A 20346-nucleotide genomic window follows, 5' to 3' on the forward strand; every position below is an offset into this window, starting at 1 on the left:
GCGGGTGCACATCCACCTCCTGCGCATGGGGGTGCACTCCTCGCTGGCAGTCGCCCCTCACCACCCCACCGCCAGCACCACTGGTGGTGTCTGCGGGTGGTCCACGATTGCCCCTGGTTGCTGCCAACACTGCCGGCAGCAGCTGTGGTTGGCACTCACCACCCCACCCCACCTCAGTGCCAACAGTGCTGGTGGCGTCTGTGGGAGCTCCCCACTCACCACCACCATGCTCCCACCACTGCTGCTGTGCTCTTGCCGCCGCTGGTGCAGCCGTGCCCCCCCGGCCGCCTGGTGCACATGCCATTCATGCTTTTCCATGTATAGAATCTAATTATTGGGGGGTCATTTAAGACTGAAAGCTGTCTTGGATTTGGAAAAATATGGTGTTTAGAATGTAGCAAGCGTTACCAAAAGTTAGAACATGTTCTGAGCAGTTACACAGTAATGCTTACTACAATCTTCCAGCCTGCTTCCCTTTCTAGAGAGTGCTGGTGAGTGAGCAGGGTTTCTGCCTCTGACAGTGAGCAGAGGAAGGCATGGGGAGTTGAGGCAAGGGCACCACCCTCTCCCAGGCTCTTGATCAAGTGGTTCAAGACTCCAGAGCAGTTCTGGGGCAGGGACCAACAATCAGCAGATTGCTTGTTCTCTCTCCAGAGTGGTTAGATAATAGCCAAACACATTTTACTTAATACGGGAGATACTCTTCCCCAAAAAGCCCTACCTTTGCTATAATACGAGTGCACCAAGTGTGTGTTTTACTGATGAATGTATGTTCACTTGCATTTATCAAGTGCAGGTAACACATCTTAAGTGCCACAAGGCCCTGGTATTGAACATTCTAATATAATAAAAGGCTTACTACTTCCGTCTGTCTGTCCACAACACAACTACACATGTGCCCCAGAGGGGGCTGGCAGCAATTGGCTGCATGGGCTCCACCCACCCAGGTAGAGAGCCAGAGGCGGAGGGAGCCTGGCTGCATCGCTGGAGCAGGGAGCGCAGACCTGGCCCAGTAGGATGTGAGTGTATGAGTGGTTATGGGTGGGTGTGTGCGTGCAGCCAGAGGCAGAGTAGGTGAGTGGGCATGGGTGTATTCATATGGCAAGTCCCACATGCACAGCCCACCATACATATGCACCCACAGTCCCTTCACATGCCGTACACACAGACGGCCACAACCCCATACCCACCCACACTCCACATACCCACAGCCCCACATAAACTTATACCCACCCCCCACAATATACAAGAGTAAGACTTCATTTTAAGTTGCTCTGCAATCACCTCTATATGCACTACCCAAACACATGTACATCGGGACAACAATATTTTTTTAAATCAAATTAACAAATGCTGTAGATATTTTGTTTTTAGAATATAATTTGGTACTTTTCTGGTTCTGAGATGGCACACCCCCTTGCTGAAAGGAGTACTTCTTGGGGCAAGGGGAGGGGCTTCTGGTGGCAAAGGTCAGGGATTAGGGGGCAGGACTTCTGGTCACAAGATGGTGACCATGGTTGGGGCACCTGTCAAGGGGCGGAGCTACCTATGCGGCCCTCGACAGCTTGCCGAAACTCAGTAAGTGACTCTCCAAGCCTAGTATTTCTCACTGCCTGCCTTTAGAAAGCTCTCTGCTCTGGGCTCTGGAAGAATGCCAAGAGGCCACTCAGAAAATCAAAGAGCCATATGCCTCCACAGAACAGGATCAGGGCTCGAATTATGGGTGAGCCTGGAGGAGGCTGAGTCCTCCCCCATAAGAGATGATTGTCCTCTGTAAGATTTGAAAATCATAAGATGGGCGGGGTCTCCGATTTTATTAGGTCATCATGATGGGTCTCCCAATTTTTTTTTTTGCAGACCCCGCCCCAAGAGTCAAAGCATAACTCTAACGCTGGACAGGAAAAGAGAAGCCGTCAGAGGTAAGATGCTTTTTTGTCCTGACAAGAGGCCACACAGATTTAGACATCCCATTGGCAAAGTAGCGCAGGGCCTGTATAGGTTTATTTAAAAAAAAATAAGGAATTATAAAGTTACCTGGAGATTTTATATTGCTTATTCCCAGCTATGAACATTATTCAATATTATTTCAAGAAAATTCTTTATTTTACTTCAGGTTTTACTAGAGAGACTAATACTTCATAAATAATTTGCATTATACACACACGCAGGTACTACCTGAAAGCCTATTGTAAACAGTAGGAAAAATACTGCCCTACAGCACAAGGGTGACAAAATATAGACATTATAATATAGAGCATATTTTAATTGAAAGATTTTTTTTCTTAGCATAAAATACTACAAGTAGACATCAGTAGCATGTATCAGTAGGATGTCTACCTGTGTAGATATTTTGTTGCTTCCCAGGTGTGACTTGTACAAAATACAAGTTACACTGAGAAGCAACAAAACCTGAAGAGTCATTTACATACATTTGATTATGGACACTACGGTGCTCCCATTTAAACCAGTTTCAAGACATCTGTTGACTTTAGTAAGAACACCCTGTGGCTGCATCTGTCTACTGCATATGCTCCCATTCACTTATGCAACATACTATAGTTCATTCATATGCAAACAATATGATTTTTAAAACAACTGAAACATTGTCCCTTCCCCACTCCTTTACCAAGGCAATACATTACATACCTGCCTCCTTCAAAATGACTGATGAGATCGGACACCTTGCTGGATTTTTCTTTTGAGACACAAGAAGCAGAGGTAGATGTAACTTCCTCCATTCTTGGATTTGATCTTGGTAAAGCTTTATGCCTTGGAGTTTGGTATGTAATGGATGAAGACAAATTCTGTAGATGTGCTGGCTTTGGAGGCACTGTAAGATATGAAAAATATAGTAGTAGCAGTAGTTTATTTATAGCTTTCACCAAAATACTATAATAAAATGAACAATAAAATTGTATGCAACAACATACATATAATTTATAATTTTTACTAATTTACATAGTCAGATTATCCGTTCTACCAGTTTAAACCAAATTAAAACAGAACACAGTATATGACGATATAATAGTAAATATACAATGAAGCAGTGCACAATAAAACAAAACATGAGAATTCTATTTGGAATTATATGCCCAATAATATACTAGACCAAAGGAGTACTTTACTAATCTTAATAAGGGGGAAGTCTGAGTCAGGCAGTCTCAATGCCAGAATATCTGTCTGCATACTAGAATATTTAGTTCTTAAATTTATGCCTTCTTTTAAATACAATATTTATAATATTGGAAAATATTGGGTCGGTGATCCTCAGTATATTTCCTAGGCCATTTGTCTGGAGAACAGCATAGATGCTATTTAATCATCCCAACAATGGCTTACTTGACAAGAGAGAGACTTCCAGAAGTGATTTCTTAGTGTATGTGGCATGTGTTAACGATCTAATTTTCATCCAATTTAGAATTCTTAATTAAGGCACCAGTTCTCACAGCTATCAGTCCAGTTTCAGAGTGCATGGACTCCTCTCATTGTAGAATTAGGTGGAGTTTTAAAAATATACAAGTCGGCAATTTGTGTTGCCAAAATATTGTATGATTTCACATACACAGTAAAAGGAATAAAAATAATCCTGTAAGCCTACTGAAAATTAATGTTTAACAATCATCACATCAGTATATTAGTTTCCATATTTACTGTAAAGCACCAGACATCCACTTTGTAGAAACTAACCAATGTCTAACAAGCTGTAACCACTGGCTCTCCCTAAATAGAACCAAAGTAATTAGATAATCTAGTTGGTCTGCAGCATCCAGAGGTCATTTCAGTCATTTTTTCCAACAACACCACCACCACCACCACCACCACCCTGAACAAAACTTTGGTGCTCTCACACACCAAGAATGACAATTTATTCAAGGAGATCTTTACTTCAGGAAAGCTTCAGTTCAGACCTGCTAACAAAATCCTTAGCTGGTGCAAATAGTGATAGCTCTACTGACTTTTGTGGGCTTATGCACACTTACATTGGTGAGAATCTGCTCCAACATATTATTATAGATATAGATCTATATAAATATTCAAAGACACCCATCGTTTGAAATACATAGTATAAACAATGCAACAGCAATGACTCCCTCTGGGGAAGCTTCTCCCTGAAGAGGTTAAAGTAAAAAGACGGTCTTTTGCAGCATATCTAAAAAATTAAAAGAATGTAGGCTCTGGCACACTAAAACACAGGTAAGCCAGTTTCCATATCATCGAACCCTGCTGGAGAAGAAACTATTAATACCTTGTCTTTTTTAGACTGTGACTGCAGCCCATAAGCCTCCATTTAGCAAGACAGGCCACAGCTAAGGAAGAAAATAGGAAGGACAGGTAAGCATTGTTAATAATTATTGTGCTATGCCTAAATGGCAAACATCTCAGCCCGAATCCTTCTACTGAACCATTACATTCCTCCACGTCTAGCCTTTTAGTTTCCAGCCAACCATTTCCAAGTTTAAGTTTGTATCCATCCTTTCCCCCATCCTATAAAAAGCCACTTTTTCTTGGATTATTAGTAACTGGACCTGGTTTTATGCAGTATAGGTATGAGACAGAAAGCCATGTCATAAGCGAGCACTGTCATTCAGGGTATATACAGATGTTTAGGTAGCCTGGTAGGGCAGCACTCTAACTATGGTACTTTACACAAAAGCACCATAATTAGAGTGCTGTTGAACCTAAAAGGCATTTATTTGCCTGCTGCCTCCTGGCTGCCGTGCCTGGAGCTGGGGCGGGGGGGGGGGGAGGGGGGGAGAATTGAGCCCCACCACCTTGCAGACCCAACCTGGTTCACCCTAAAACTCCAGCAGGGATAGCTGGGCCAGGCCTGTGAGACAGGGAGGGCTGTGTCCCCCCAAATTCTGCCCCAAGCTTTTGACAGCAGCAGATCACAGTTGCTGGCTTGGCTTTGCCGCAGCCAGAGCTGGAGCTGGGGCAAGGGCACCTTTATCTGATACTACATCATATGAGGATTAACTTGTCATGCCATTTTATCATGCCATTTTTCATCACCATTTTTAAAGCACTTGGCAGCCCCCAACGTTTGTTATATTACAGCTACAGAGCACTTCTGGCAGCTTCATTAGGCAAAAAGTGTAACTTCTGTATACACCTACAGCCACAGTTGTGGGGACAAGGGAGAAAGAGAGACACAAATGAACAGTATTTCCCTATGTAATTCTCTTTCTGAAGCTGCCACTCATAGCGTGTCAGAAGCAGTACTTCCACTCCAGTCTGATGCTGTTTCTTATTATCGTTTCAGAACAGCAAACCTGCTCCAATTCTGCAAGAAAACAGGAGGGCCAAATTCCACAGATGCCCCAAAGAACAACCTAAAAAGAAAATATATGGGGGTGGGGAAGGGAAGGGCAGAAAGTACACACACTTTAATAAATGGCATTAGTTTGGTACTGACTGCAAGCAGGGGAGGGACCAATCCACAAAAGAAAGTATCCAGTTTGTTAATCCCTTGTAATTTGAAACTTCCTCTAGAGATTGATCAGATCCTGAAAACATACATCATGGACCCTATCTTTCCAGTCAAGAAAACAATACAGCAGGGGAATAAGTACCAAGAAGAGGTTCATAGAAAGACAAGAGGGTGGCATTATTAAGAAGTATGTGTTGTACATTAAAAAGAGCAAAGGTACTGGTACATGGCAGCTGACATGATTAAAAATGCATCTATTTCCATAACAAGACATACTCTGAGGTAGTTTGTCATCTGGCTCTGGAACAGTTTACCATGGAAATTAGTTCAAGTCATGTCACCACGACTTAAAAGCTTTTGTGAACAAGACACTGGCAAGCATATTTTGTCCTACAGGAAACAATCATGCCTTGGAAGGAAGATCAATCTCATCCAGCTGAGTCTATCCATATGTATCTTGTATTCAGGTATGGTAGGTAAAAATAAATTCTGTGACCAATAGGAAAGGGGACAAAAAACCCAAAACAGACCTCTCTCAAATGATCTTTTAGCAACAGCTTCAATGGAAGCAAGTGTGAATGGTACTTTACAAACAGATTAAGTAGACACAAGTCTTCCCCAAAATGTTTATAGCTTCACTCATACCAACAGGAAAGGATGGAAAATGAAAAGGAACAAACAGAAAGGGGGAAAAGGGATGAGGTTTGCCAAGATAGACAAGAAGCTTCTGTTATGTATTGTCCTTGGCTCTTTAAAAATCCGATTTATAGATATTAAGGTAAGTCTATGAACAGGAACAGACAAGAGCAGGAGTGATGCAGAATGTATCTGCCTTGGATGGATAACTCCCATGTTATCAAATTTTTAAAATCACTGCATTATACACACTGAACAAGCTGAACATAATTGTCTAACCAGTGTTTTCCATGATGATAGACTTTCCTGAGAAATTAAGTATGTTTACTCATGCACATACTTAGTGCTGTGGAGCAGTTTTTCTTTCACTGTTCTCCATCCACTCAGGGAGTTCATAGAAGGACTGGCAGATCTAGGCCAATGAGCATGAGATAACTGTCATGGAGCTGAACAGCTAGCTCACTGAACTCACAAAAGCGATGAGACAGCTGAAAAATGTGAGACAGACTGGCTGGGAAAAAGCAGGACACATAATTGAGTGTGGGCATTCCAGTTCCCCTGGGGCAGGAGATTACAAGGAAAAGGGAGTTTGTGTAGACTTACTGGCCAGAATTAAACAGATGGGCAGCAACATGTCTTGCAATGCATTCTGTATGGCAACTGCAATGTGTTTTGTACAGCAATTAGAGAGGTCATCTACTTGATAAACAGTCAATGCAAGAGTGAGAATTCACAAAAGCAGCCAAAGCTGAAGATCTTAACACAGTGCTTAATAAGTAAAAGGTATGTATGTTTGAAGCAGAAAAATATTTTCTTTTATCTGGGTCCAACACACAGTCTGGAATAAAATCAGATACATAATCCTTCCCAAACAGGTATCCAGCATAAGTGTTCAAACAGCCTTCTGGCCAATGTGAATCATGTCATCGCTTCAGTAGAATTAGGAGAAGCAGCAAAACCATTCTTTTGAACTGGAGACAATTCTACCTCATTGGGATGCCTGGTCAACCTGAAAAGAAGAACTGTGAGAGAATCAAAGTCCCATCCCAGTCCTCATAAAAAGCACGTGTTTTTTAATCTCATCTCCTTAATCTGTTTTTAATATGAGGTTTTTTTCTTATAAATCAAGGTCTTTGTGGAAGTTTGGGGATAAGAATGGTGTAAATACACCAGTCTCAAAAGGATCACAGAAAGCCACTGAAAGAGGAGAAATCTGACAGTTAAAATATATATAAGCCTTCCAATATGGTGAACCATTTAACATGGACCATGAAAAATATGTAAATTCCATTAATTCCTCCTTCTATCTACCTTCTGAAACAATTCAATTTAATCACAGATTATTTTCCTGTGTACAGAGAGTAGAGATATTGAAAAACAAAGAGAAAGTACTGGACCATTGTAAGTCAACCCAGATAATTGAAAGCACTGTTCAACAATAAAAATTCCTGAGCTTCTACACTGCAAAGCTGTAAGCCCATCCAGAGATGCAAGCTGCATATCCAGCCCAGAGAAACCTACCATTATGCTGAAATAATCACTGCCAGACATGGCTAACCAAAACAGTTATCAGAATGTAGGGTACTTTGGCTGTGCAATCAAGTGCAAGCGAAGAAGGAAGTACCACTATGAAAAGGTCAAATAGGCATAAAGGCTCCACCACCCCAAAGATTTCACACCAACACCTACTGTCCTTTCACTAGAGAAGTCTTGACTTGCCTTTTTTTCTTGTTACTAAACAGCGAGGCTTCTGTTCATTTTAAATTTCTCCCACTCTGGCTGATATTAGCCAGAAGAGTTGTTGTACTGTAACAATTTGATTCAATGAGAATGTGGAATTGAAAATGTTAATATTTGAAAGCATCTACCCCACACATTCCCTGGATAAGTACATCCTTGCCCACTGTCAGCAGCTTCAAGTTGACTGTCTAAAGAATCTGGCTAGATGGATCTGTGCTGCAGGAGTGCATTATACTTCTGGCAATCCAGATGCGGCAGGAAAAAGGAAGTTAACCATTTGGTCTATTTTTACGGTATACTACTCATGATTGTAGTATACAAATTATTTCTAGTAGGCCATTAAGTGGTATGACAAACATCCTTCAGATGTGCTTTGCTTTCTTATCTTCTTCCTGTGAGGAGAGAATGCTTGGTTTCAGCAGGGTTTTGTTGTTGTTGCTTCACATTGTTTAGACAATTTGCACCAGGTACTTGGACTGAAAGCTGATGAAGTCTGCAATGGCCCATAGCTCTTGCTTTGAGTTTAAAATTTAAAATCCCTCTTAAGAAAGTTCTGCCTGCCTCAGGCAAGGACTAGCTTTAATCTACCCATAGTTTTGCCAGAGGAGCAAAACTGTTGATTAGTCTCCACCCTGGTATTCTTTTAACTATGCCAGGCCAAGGTCACTGCTTCCCTTGAAGGTGAGCCCTGAGACCTTAAGCCTGATTAAAACTCAAGGTCCAGTTTTCCAGGACAGGTCTGATGTGCTCAAAGTAGCCTGTGTTGCTGGGCAGATGCACTGCATTGTTTTGTTCTAGTTAAGCGTTGAAGACTTCCTGTCTGGGTGAATATCATACTGCTGTAGACTAACTAGGCCCTAGGGAGGGCTCCAAGAGAGCTGATTCTTAACCTACAGCTGTGTGCTCCACTTTCCTGGAGCATCATGTTTCACCTCCAGCTGAATTGAAAGAACTTAGTCTCTTCCTCTCAGAGGAGTACTTGGCCAGTCATCCTGCATCTGCCACTTCCAGGCTACATTAAAGTCCATTCTATTTTAAAATGAATGCAAAACTATGCATAGGGCCCAGCTGGCATAGACTTTGGTTGCCTGCCTCCTCTGTGATCCAGCCTGCATGGTCAACCCCCTCCTCTGGTTCCCATTCAGGTTAAGGCACTCAGTCTACATCTCAAAATAACTAATGAATTCAGCCCCAACTACATTAAAAACTGAATTTTGATCTATGAACCGCTGTGCTTATTTGTTGTTGTAAGCCCATGCTATATAACAAAAGCTATTATTTTACTTGTGCTCTTAGACAAGCAACCTTGCCTTTTCCTTAAAATGCCAGGAAATAAATTAAATCGAAGGAAAAGAATTTTATATTTTTCTATTCTGGGCAGCAGTTTATTCACTTGATCTGTCTGTACCAGAACTGGTATGCAATGAGTGATTAGGTTCCAAAGATTTAAGCTAATCCTCAGAGACCAAAGAGCAGTACTGAACAAAAACAGGTTCAGAGTGCATGATTCATTTCAAATCCAAGTCTTGGGTAACAAGTAGAACTTTGGACAGTAAAACTTAACACTAATCTACCTTGCGAAATGAGCAAACCTATATTGATGAATTATATCACACACGTCTCTTTTCATTCTTCTCTTTTTATCTCATTTTATTTCCTAAATATTAGCCAGTTAGATTAATCATTAAATAACATTAATTTATCAACAACCAAAAAAACCCGGGGTCTAGAATTTATATTTGTGATTTTATTTCCTTTCAATATAAAGGGACATTTAACGTTTGCAAGACGAAAGCAGCCTCCCAAAAAAACATATGGAAAACTTTTTCTGCTGTTTTTTTAAAATAAAAGTACAACACCTGTCAGCTAAAGCTACAACAGTAATATAGGTGCACCAATACATTGGTCCGATATCGGATCGGCACCAACATAAAGAAAATTTTCTAGATTGAAAAATCACCCATATCTGGCTAACAATTTGGCTGATAAATGGCCTGTGCATGCGCACAGCCACAGTGCAGCATAGGCAGTAAGAAGCACAGCCCAGCAGCGTAGAGAGCTGCCTCCAGCTGGTAAGTCTGGTGTGGTGGAAGGGGAGCGGGGAGGGAAGGGGCTGGAGTGGCAAATCAAGGCCCACACGATGAGGGAAGAATGGGACAGGGACTGGGGCAAGCACTGCCCAGCCGGGGAGGGGTGGGCCTGGGCAGAGCTGCAGCTTGTCCAGGGGGCAGCTCCTGCCACTGCGCACCACTCAGCCAGGAGCCACTAGGCTGACAGCTCATCCAGCGCTTGCCTGCTCATCCAGCAACTCCCGCTACTTGTCCGGGAGGGCATGTGGGTGGGAAGGGAGTATGCCCCTGGATCTGCGCGGAGTGGGGCAGGCTGGGGCCGGGGCTGTGCACCAAGCTCTTCCCAGTGGGGCAGGGCTGTGCTGGGAGGGGACTATGGCAAATTTGTGGCTGTACCCCACTCCTGTAGCCCCCTTCCTAGTACAGCCCTGCCCTGGCCCAAAGAGCTTGGTGCTGCCCAGCCTCACACAGATCCAGGGGCACACGTCCCTCCCATGCCCTCCTGAATGAGCAGGCGAGCGCCGGACAGGCCGCTGAAACAACGGCTCCCAGCCGAGCCGCACACAGTGGTGGGAGGCACCTCCCCCACCCCCCAGTACCCCTCCCTGGATGAGCAGCAGCTCTGTGCTGTGCCCACCCCACCCCAGCTGAGTAGCGCTTGCCGCAGCCCCTGCCCCACTCCTGCCTCATTGCGGGGGCCTTGATCTGCCACCCCAGCTCCTCCTCTCCTCCCTCCCCTTCCACCACACCAGACTTACCAGCTGGAGGCAGCTCTCCATGCTGCCAGGCTGGTTATCAAAAAATCAGATCAGTATCAGCTGATATGCCTCCTTAAAAATTGGCTATCTGTGCACCCCTAAACACTAAGAAACCAAGCTCCTGACATGAGCAACCCACCAGTGTAATTGGCTCACATAAATGTACACATAATTTCCTTACTCTGCCTGCCCATTTAAATCACAGACAAGGTTCACACAGAAATCCTGAATTATATAAGTTGATTCTTTGCATGTATTTAGAGAGAAACCTTCTAGTCAGACCTGCATTCAAAAGTGTGTCTAACTCTATCCCAACTACAAAGTTGGTCCAATAAAAGATATCACCCTAAAAAATCCCTGCCTTCAGAGAGAAAAACATACAGAAGACAACACACTCAGGCATGCCAAAAAACATGGTACAAAATCCATTTTGCATTAAGAAATTATCACTTCTCAGCCTACAAACATTCCTGCAAGTGCAACTTTCTGAAGTAGGTATTTCTCAGATGCAGGCAGCAGACTGACGACTGATGAAAGAGCAGCAAAACTACCTGAATGAATCATGTTCAATGTTATACAACAGCTCTCTAAAAGTTAAAAGGCTCTGAAATCTACAGTATGTTATTAAAATCAGGCTGCTTAGTCTCTCTTCACCCACTAGTAAAGATTTATGTTTTTTCTTAGGAAAAAAGATGATTTTCAAAAAAAATATTATGGTTAGCCTTCTTTCAGAGAATAAATTACAACAGGATGCCATTGAACAGTACAGACAAGCCATTTAGCTGGACAATGTTTATACATGCCGTTTAGTACTGTTGACTGTAAATAAGAATGTTTTATCAAAGTTCTATAAATAAGATCACAGCTTTATTTTGATCTTGTGCTTCATAAATAAAACAAGTTTTGTCCTGAACCCCTATAGATTTCTTTCCCTTCTAACTGCAGGGTGAAGTGTAATGGAACACTACTGCAAAGAATGAACATTGTATTTATCTCCAGGTTAGGAACAGCACAGGCAAAAGACATTATAGTTTCCAATTAGTGCTGCTTGCAATGGGAATTCCTGTGAGGAAGGCATGGGTCTATTAAGGCTTTGCTACACATTCAATCTGAAGCTAGATAGAAACAAGCTATAGGAGTCGCTGCTCATTTTCAAGCAGACTCTTTTTATAACTGGATAGTCATTTTTTCATGTGATAAATTACTTTGCATGTGTGGCTGATCTAAATTTATTGTGTAATGTACATAACATGTAGCAGGGGCCTTAGAAAGCAAAAAGAGATGAATTTTCTTCTTAACTGGAGGCCAAGGCAAGATCCAAGTTGGTTCTGTAGTCCCCTAAACTAGACCTAAGTAGAATTCAGGCACTTAAGTTCCAAAGAGTGATGAAGCTTAACCATGAACCACAAACCACAAAACTCAGTAGGCATTTCTATTTTGGGTTGCAAAGTTCCCTAAGCTTACAAAGACTTGGGCACATCTACATCAAAAACAGCACTGAATTTAGCTCAAAAATTGTGGTGGTGCCCTGCTTTTCCACAACAGCATAATAATTAGAGCCATGGTCCTTCTCCTTTCAGCCCCACAGGCTGAATGAGTGGTGTGGGGCCAGTCCATAGGCTGAATCCTGGTGGGCAGGGTTGGTCCACAGGCCTCATGCAGCATGGATCCCACACGTCACATCCAGCTGTATATACCAGATCTGGCTCTGGAAGTTGTGGCAATTAATGCTGCCACCTCTCCCCTGCTGCCGAATTTTCAGACCCAGGGGAAGCCCTGTGGACCAGAGGCTGAGCACTGCTGGATCAAGAAAGTGGGAGACCTGGATTACAAATCCTCAGATGAGGGGATTCAAATCTACATAACCAGTTTTCTAACTGCCCCAAGTAACAGGCTATAGAATCTGGGGCATCAATTTGGATCACTTAAGTTTTCAGCACCTAAATTTTAGCCATTCTGATACTTAAGGGTAGTCACCTACTTGACTAAAACAGGTGGTCTCCAAACAGCTAGGTGATAATGGTTTTTGGTTACTATCAGCATATGCAACATTTAAACCATGAACAAATGTGTGTCTCAGTAAAACCATTCCTGGCTACAATTTTTAATATTAAAGTATAGATTAATAAAACAAAACAAGGCAAAACCTGACTTGAGGTTAGATGTCAAAACTCAACTTGTACCTGAAAAGCTATCTGTAGTGAATGCATAAATCCCTGGTAGGAATGAGGGAAATGTACTTTTGTAGCTCCTCCTCCAGCCCCCTCCAGCTGTCAGAACTTGAAAGACTCATTTTACCACTAGTCTTTTTACTCAACTGCATGGCCTAAATCAGAGTTGTGCAAGCTCTAGCCTGCATGCCAGGTGTAGCCCACAATGCCATGTTACTCAGCCCACGAGACTCCCCGTGGGTCTGGGAATTCGGCAGTGAGGGCATGGTGGCACTATTTCCTGGTTACCAAGTCTCTGGACCCATAGGGAACCACGAGGCCTGTGCTCTCAGTCTAATGCCCAATCCCAACATGCAGGGCAGGGCATGCGTGGTGCCTGTCTAGTGGGCCCAATCCTGGTTTGAGGGACTGGAGAGAAGGCGACATGGGCCCCCCCCAGGCCCAATCCTAGTATGTGTGAAGCAGGAGCACGCGGAGCCAGCCCCTGGGATCCAATCCCAGTGCGCAGGCAGAGAGGGGGCAATACTAGACCCCAAGACTTGCCCACAGATAGGTCCTGTGCCACTCACTGGCCTGCATGGCCAAAAGCTTGAGCACCGCTGGTCTAGGTCAGCTATAAGTTCACATTCTTCCAGGTCATGACAAGCAGGACTCCACTGGAAAATACCATTGCTACTATTTTAAACACACAAGAGGGTTTGCTGTTGAACTCACTCTCAACAAACACTGTCTGGGCCAAATGAGGAACTTCTTGCCTACAGATGCAAAGGAAGTCATAGAGCATTAGGAGGAAAAAAGTTTATGTAGATCTCTTAAGTCTGTAGCAGCCCAAGCATCCTTACTCAGAGTTGTTGTGGGCACAGCTTTTCATTATTTAAATACTGTGTACGTCCTAGTGATTAAAAAGCATTGCCCTCTAGCCATGTGGAGATGATCTGGTATCACTTCACAGGAAGCTATATAAGCACATTAGATAGGATGGATTAGATAGGAATGATCCCGTCTTGAGCAGGGGGTGGACCTGAGGACTTCCTGAGGTCCGGCCTTATTTTCCTAAGATTCAGTAAAACAATGCACAACATGTTTGTTTTCATTTGTGCTCTTTTATTCCGGTGTTTTTCTTGTATTAGATCACAGACAGAAAGATACACTCTGCTATCATTTACGTCAGTTCTGTATATTGATGTAGGTTAAATGAGGATCAAGAATAGACAGATGTTGAGCTACCTTCAGGGTGGGTCACACAAAGTAGGAAGTTACGTATGGCATCTCATATCATGGCAGAAGAATAGGCAGTATTTAACAAATGACTACCTAGGATGAACATACATAGACAAAACCTAAACCAGTATAACTTTCATTGTTTTACCCCTGCTTCAGATCATAGGAAGTTACTTTGGTTTAGGATTTTTTATCTTTTGTCCGCTGCTTTTTTGATACTATTATAGTGGGGTAATTCTGTCATCTGTCCAGGCCCTCAGATGGACAGTTACTTCAACAGGGTTTTTTTTTTCCCTTTTACTTTTTAAATATGCGTGAAGAATTAGCTTCAGAACAACCCATTGAAACAAAGCATTTGAGTCTGTATTTACCTTGTGGCTTTGGATTAGAAGCTGAACATGGGGACTTTTTAACTGGCACGCTTCCATTTATTCCCTGAGCCGCTTCACTGCATGCATTCTGCTTGACTAGTGTGTTTGCGTTGCTTGCTGGACAAGGCTTAGCAGTTATAAGGATCTTTGGACAGACGCTGCTGCCTGTAAAATAAAATAAAACAAAGCATAAATGATGGCCAGTTACAGGGATTATTAAACGTATACACTTATTATTAAACGTAAAATATGTTTTATTTCACTGCCACATAGAATTTTTGTTTTTCAGAAGGCAGTCCTGAGTTTCACAGTAAAGTGTCTTGTCCTAGAAATGTATTCTTCTTTAGTCAAATAGTAATAAGGTGGCTTTATTTAAAAAATAAAAAAGATGCTATGTTGTCACATTAAGAGATCACCAAAATGCTTCTGAATCAACTAGCATTAGCTACTTCGGATATGCAAATGAAGAGAACAACTTTTGTTTGGTCATTACCAGGGCTGTCCCTAGGATATGGCAAATCAGGGCCGTGGCCCCTCCCATAGGGACCATCTGGTGTTGGTGGCTCTGCCCCACACCACAAAAGCACCACAGAGACCCCCAACCCTACCCAGATACAGGGAAGACCCAGCCCATGCTCTGCCTTTGCAGGGGTCCCATGGGCCCCATGCACTGTTAAAGGGGACACACACAGGTCGATTTTGCCCCAGGCCCTGCACATCCCTAGAGTCGGCCCTGCTCACTACAATTACTTTTGTCAAACTAGCATACTGACTTACCTAGATCTACATATAGGCATCCCTGTCAGATAACCCAAGCTAACAGAAAAATGAAAAGGCAAGTACAAAGTCTTAATAATGGCATTTTCTCATTTAACAATTTATTTCATTCTCCAAACAGTCTATTATAAGCATCTGAAAAAAGCTTGCTATTATAGATCCTTCCAACAGGATGTGATTTTTGCCAATTAGAGAGGCCAGTATGTTATTTTCCTTGCATAAAGAGAGCTTGATGCAAAACCAACCAAAAAAAAACAAAACCCCACATACAGAGCATCATTATATCAAAAAATATATTGATGATTATAACATGCTAGCAGGAAATTAAAAAGTCTTAATGTATTTTGTGACTAGCTCCAGAAGCATAATTGTCCACAACTTGTTGAGATCTGTCAATATTTAGTATTAATTAAATACTTCACACCCCATTATCACTGCCTCATTTTCCCTTTTCAAAATTAAAATTAGCATTGTATCAGAAAAAATGGCTCTACAATCACCACAAAGATTTGTGGCATTTCATACTGAGGTTGGCAATGCAATGTATGGAAATCCCAACTAGAGGAGATTAAATGGTATATACAACATCTGATGTAGGGCCTGAAATGCAGTATCATTCACTCTTCCTTCTCATTCAATTGATATTTTACCCTCAGTGAACATCCCACAACCAACTCCTCCTGCAACCTTACCAATTTAACAAGAACCTCTTAATAAAAGAAGCCAATCACAGCTGGAGCTAAATTTTCAAAGGAGTCCTTCATGAGGTCAGTGGGAGATTTTATAGACATTAAGGCTGGAACAGACCTCGGAAGATCATCGAGTCCAGCCCCCCGCCCAAAGGGCAGGAAGTCACCTAGGGTCATAGGATCCCAGTAAGACAAGCATCCAATTTGCTCTTCAAGGTGTTCAATGTAGGTGCTTGAACCACCTCCGATGGCAGGCTGTTCCAGACCTTGGGGGCTTGGACAGTAAAGAAATTCTTCCTTATGTCCAGCCTGAAACACTCTTGCAGTAGTTTATGACCCTTTGACCTCGTCATCCCTTGAGGCGCTCAAGAGAACAAATGTTCCCCCAGATCCTGGTGGTCACCCCAATAAGCTTGTAGGTGGCCATCAGATCACCCCTGAGCCTGCACCTTTCCAGGCTAAAGAGCCCCATGGCTCTCAGCCTGTCGTCGTAAGGTCTGCTTTCCTGACCTCTGATCATGCGTGTGGTTCTTCTCTGGACCCTCTCAGGCTTCTCCACATCCTTTTTGGATTGTAGAGCCCAAATCTGGACGCAGTACTCCAGCTGTGGCCCCATGAAGGCCGAGTATAGGGGGAGAAAGACATCTTGGGATTTGCTTGAGAAGCATCTATGGATGCAAGCCAGCATTTTGGTTGCTTTACTAGCCGCAGCATTACACTGCAGGCTCATGTTTACCTTGTGGTCAATGATGATCCCCAAGTCTCTTTCTCCCGTAGTGCTAGCCAGCGTAGCACTGCCGAACCTATAATGGTGCTGCAGGGGTTTTTTCCCCCCAAGGTGGAGAACCTTGCATTTTTCAGTGTTAAACACCATCAGGTTCTCATCTGCCCATTTGCTGAGCCTGTCCAGGTCAGCCTGGATCACCCACCTGTCTTCTGGCGTGGATGCTTTGCCCCAAATTTTGGTGTCATCGGCAAACTTGGCCAGTCCACTCCCGATTCCAGTGTCTGCATCATTAATGAAGATGTTGAACAATATGGGTCCGAGGACAGAGCCTTGGGGGACCCCACTGGTCACTGGACACCATAATGAGTGACTTCCATCAATTACTACCCTCTGGGTCTGACCATAGAGCCAATTTCCCAGCCAGCAGATCATCGTGGACCCAAGGCCACAATTGGCCAGTTTTGCCAAGAGGTGATCAGGGGATACCAGACTGAAGGCTTTTCTGAAGTCAAGATATATGACATCAATCTCTTCTCCCTTGTCCAGGTGATAGGTCACCTGGTTGTAGAAGGAAATGAGATTGGTCAAGCAAGACCTACCCACAACAAACCCATGCCGGCTATCCTTCAGGATGTTGGCGTCAGCCAGTCCATTAACGATGGCCTCTTTAATAAACTTTTCTAAGTTCTTCCCTGGGACAGAAGTCAGGCTGATGGGCCTATAGTTTGCCGGATCCACTTTCCTCCCTTTCTTGAAGATCGGCACTACATTGGCCTTCTTCCAGTCTTCAGGCAATACACCAGAGCGCCAGTTTTCAAAAATCCGTGCCGGGGCTGGGCTATGACGCTCGCCAGCTCCTTGAGTACCCTGGGGTGTAGATTGTCAGAGCCACCTGACTTGAAGGTATCCAGCTTCTGAAGATGTTACTTCACGGGGTCAATATTAATGGAGGACAGGGGATCTCCCTCACCCAGGCCTCCCTGTCCCATAGTGGGCATAGGCGTCTCATGGGACTAATGAAAAACCAACGCAAAGTACCCATTTAATAAGTTAGCTTTTTCCTGGGCATCGGTTGTCAGTTGCCCCATCTGGTTCAGCAGGGGTCCAGCGTTGCCCTTGCTTTTCCTCTGGCTCCCCACATATCTGAAAAAGGACTTTTTATTGTCCTTGATGCTCGAAGCTAGTTGGAGTTCAGTTGCAGCCTTGGCTTTCCTGGTTTGCTCCCTGCAGGACCGGACCAGTGCAGAATAATCCTTCTTGGAGGTGAATCCCATCCTCCATCCTTTGTAGGCCTTTCTTTTTAGCCTCAGGAGGTCTGCTAGATCCCTGGAGAGCCAGGGGGGCTGCTGTGCCCTCTTGCTGCCTTTCCTCCAAGATGGAACAGACTTAGCTTGTGCATTGAGGATTGTTCCCTTGAGGAGCAACCACTCTTCTTGAACTCCCCTCTCCCTGGGGTCATGGTCCCTTAGGGCCTGACTGACAAGCCTCCTGAGCTTATCAACATTGGCTTTCCTGAAGTCAAGGGCTTCCATGTTGCTAACTGACTTGCCAGCTTTACAGCGGATGGTGAAGATGATCAGCTCGTGGTCACTGTCACCCAGCTTCCCATCGATCACTAGGTCGCCAATTAGGTCATCCCCAGTAGCCAGTACCAGGTCAAGCAGCACTTTGCCTCTTGTTGGCCCATAAACTTCTTGAGTCAGGTAGAGGTCATTCATGCACAAGAGGAAGCTTTGCGACCGCTTGGATTTTGCTGAGTGATCCTCCCACAAGATGTCTGGGTAATTGAAGTCACCCATGACAACCATGGTCCTGGAGCATGCGGCCTCAGCCAGTTCCCAGGTGAACTCCTGGTCAAGCTCAGGACTTTGGATAGGAGGTCTGTAGTAGACTCCCACTGTTGTGTCCCCTGTGCTGTGTTCCCCACAGATTTTAACCCAAAGGGTCTCCAGTCATCCACCCTGGTCGCCAATATCAGCTTGCAGGGATGCATAGCTTTCCTTAACATATAGAGCTACACCCCCACCCCTTTTATCTAACATGATTCCTCCTGTACAGGGGATAGCCATCTATACCTGAGGTCCAGTCATGGGTGGAGTCCCACCAGGTCTCCGTTATTGGGTAATAAACAGTTTGGGAGGTCAGGTATACATCTAATGTAAACAGTGCTGTAGTCTAAGTTTAGGTCCTAATTTTAGACTCTGATTTAACTTCAGTTGCAAAGTAATAAAAGCAAAATCTGTCACAAAAGCTTTCCGAAAGTATTTCCCACTGAAGAGAGGAAGAATGATAAATAATTTAAGATCCAGAACAAAGAAAACACTGAAAAAGCTTCCTAACAGGGAGGGCACTGAAAATGGTTTGGGGGCTGGGGCATATGACTTCTGAGGAGAGGCCGAGGAAACTGGGCTTATTTAGTCTGAAGAAAAGACTCAAGAGGAATTTAATAACAAGCTTTAACTACCTGGAGGGGGGTTCCAAAGAGGATGAAGCTACACTATTGTCAGTGGTGGCAGATGACAGAACAAGGAGCAATAAGCTTAAGTTGCACCAAAGGAAGTTTAGGTTGGATATTAGGAAAAAACTGTCACTAGGAGGGTAGTGAAGCACTGGAACAGGTTACCCAGAGAGGTAGTAGAATCTACATCCTTAGAGGTTTTAAAGAGTCAGGTAGACAAGGCCTTGGCTGGGATGATTTAGTTGGGGCTGGTCCTTCATTAAGCAGGGGGTTAGACTAGATGACCCATGAGGTCCCTTCCAACACGACTTTCTATGATCATAAATACGCTACTTTTGTTTGAAATCAGTGCAAGTTAACATGCAGTATAACACATCTGATTTAAAACAGATGGATTAAATGTTAAGTATACTTTTTTTCTTGGTCAAGTGAGTCTGTCATTTAATTCCTTCAGTTTAAATGTTTTCCAGAAAGCAGATTTCAGGTGTGATCATGTATGCACATTTACCCATGCAATTAATTTAAGTCATGTTGAAATCCCAATGGCTACAATAGGTTCATTCATATGTGCGGAAATGTCTTCAGGACTAGCACTGTAGTGTCTCAGGAGATATTCAAGTCTGAGATGTTCTTTCTTAGCACAGGTAACCACTGAAGTCTTGCAATAGGTGTGCTACCTGTAATACTCCACCAGAAGCGGCTAGTCTTATTCAGTGTTTAAAGCCATAGCATAAAAGCAGATGCAAAAGTGACCTTTTGGCATTATCAATATGAAACAAAGAATTCCAATAAGACTCATTTAAACTACAGACAGGGGTGTCAAACTCAGCCTGGGCTCAATCTGGACTGCAGGGGCTCCTCCCAAGCCAGATCCATACCACCAGCAAAAAACAGCGGTAGGCCATGATTGGGCAGGAACATGGATCTTCATTCAGGAGGCAGTATATGCCTGGGCCCAGGTAGCAGGATGGAGCTACATTTAGGAGCTCAGAGCCACATACAGGCAACAGCACGAAGGCAGCACAGCTGCATGGGTCTGAGGGCATGCAATTTCATGGGGCCATGTTTAGGTTGCAGCATGGGTCCAGGAATGTGCAGTGAAACAGGGCTATGGTTGGGTATCAGCACATGTCCAGGGGTTGGCCAGTGATGGCCATGTCTAGCAGAATCTAGGGACCCCAAATTCCATAGCAAGCCATGCCCCCCCAATCTCTGATAGTCTAGACTACCAGCAAGCCAGAAAAAAGGTTCCAAGGGCCAGATCCAGCCCACCAGCCATGTGTTTAACATCCCTGCTT

The 20346-nt window shown here is 43.7% G+C and overlaps 1 protein-coding gene across 1 annotated transcript in view; it reads right to left on the reverse strand.

Annotated features, from left to right (window-relative positions):
• The window catches only part of FGD4 (FYVE, RhoGEF and PH domain containing 4), a 193424-nt gene that overhangs the window by 40992 nt on the left and 132086 nt on the right, over nucleotides 1-20346 (reverse strand). The window contains 2 exon segments of the mRNA XM_090043331.1: nucleotides 2647-2830; nucleotides 14398-14562. Coding sequence (XP_089899457.1) covers nucleotides 2647-2830; nucleotides 14398-14562 — 349 coding nt within the window.

The sequence above is a fragment of the Crocodylus siamensis genome, chromosome 4 (assembly GCF_052110815.1).
Source record: "Crocodylus siamensis isolate JL-2025a chromosome 4, ASM5211081v1, whole genome shotgun sequence".
Lineage (NCBI taxonomy): Eukaryota > Metazoa > Chordata > Crocodylia > Crocodylidae > Crocodylus > Crocodylus siamensis.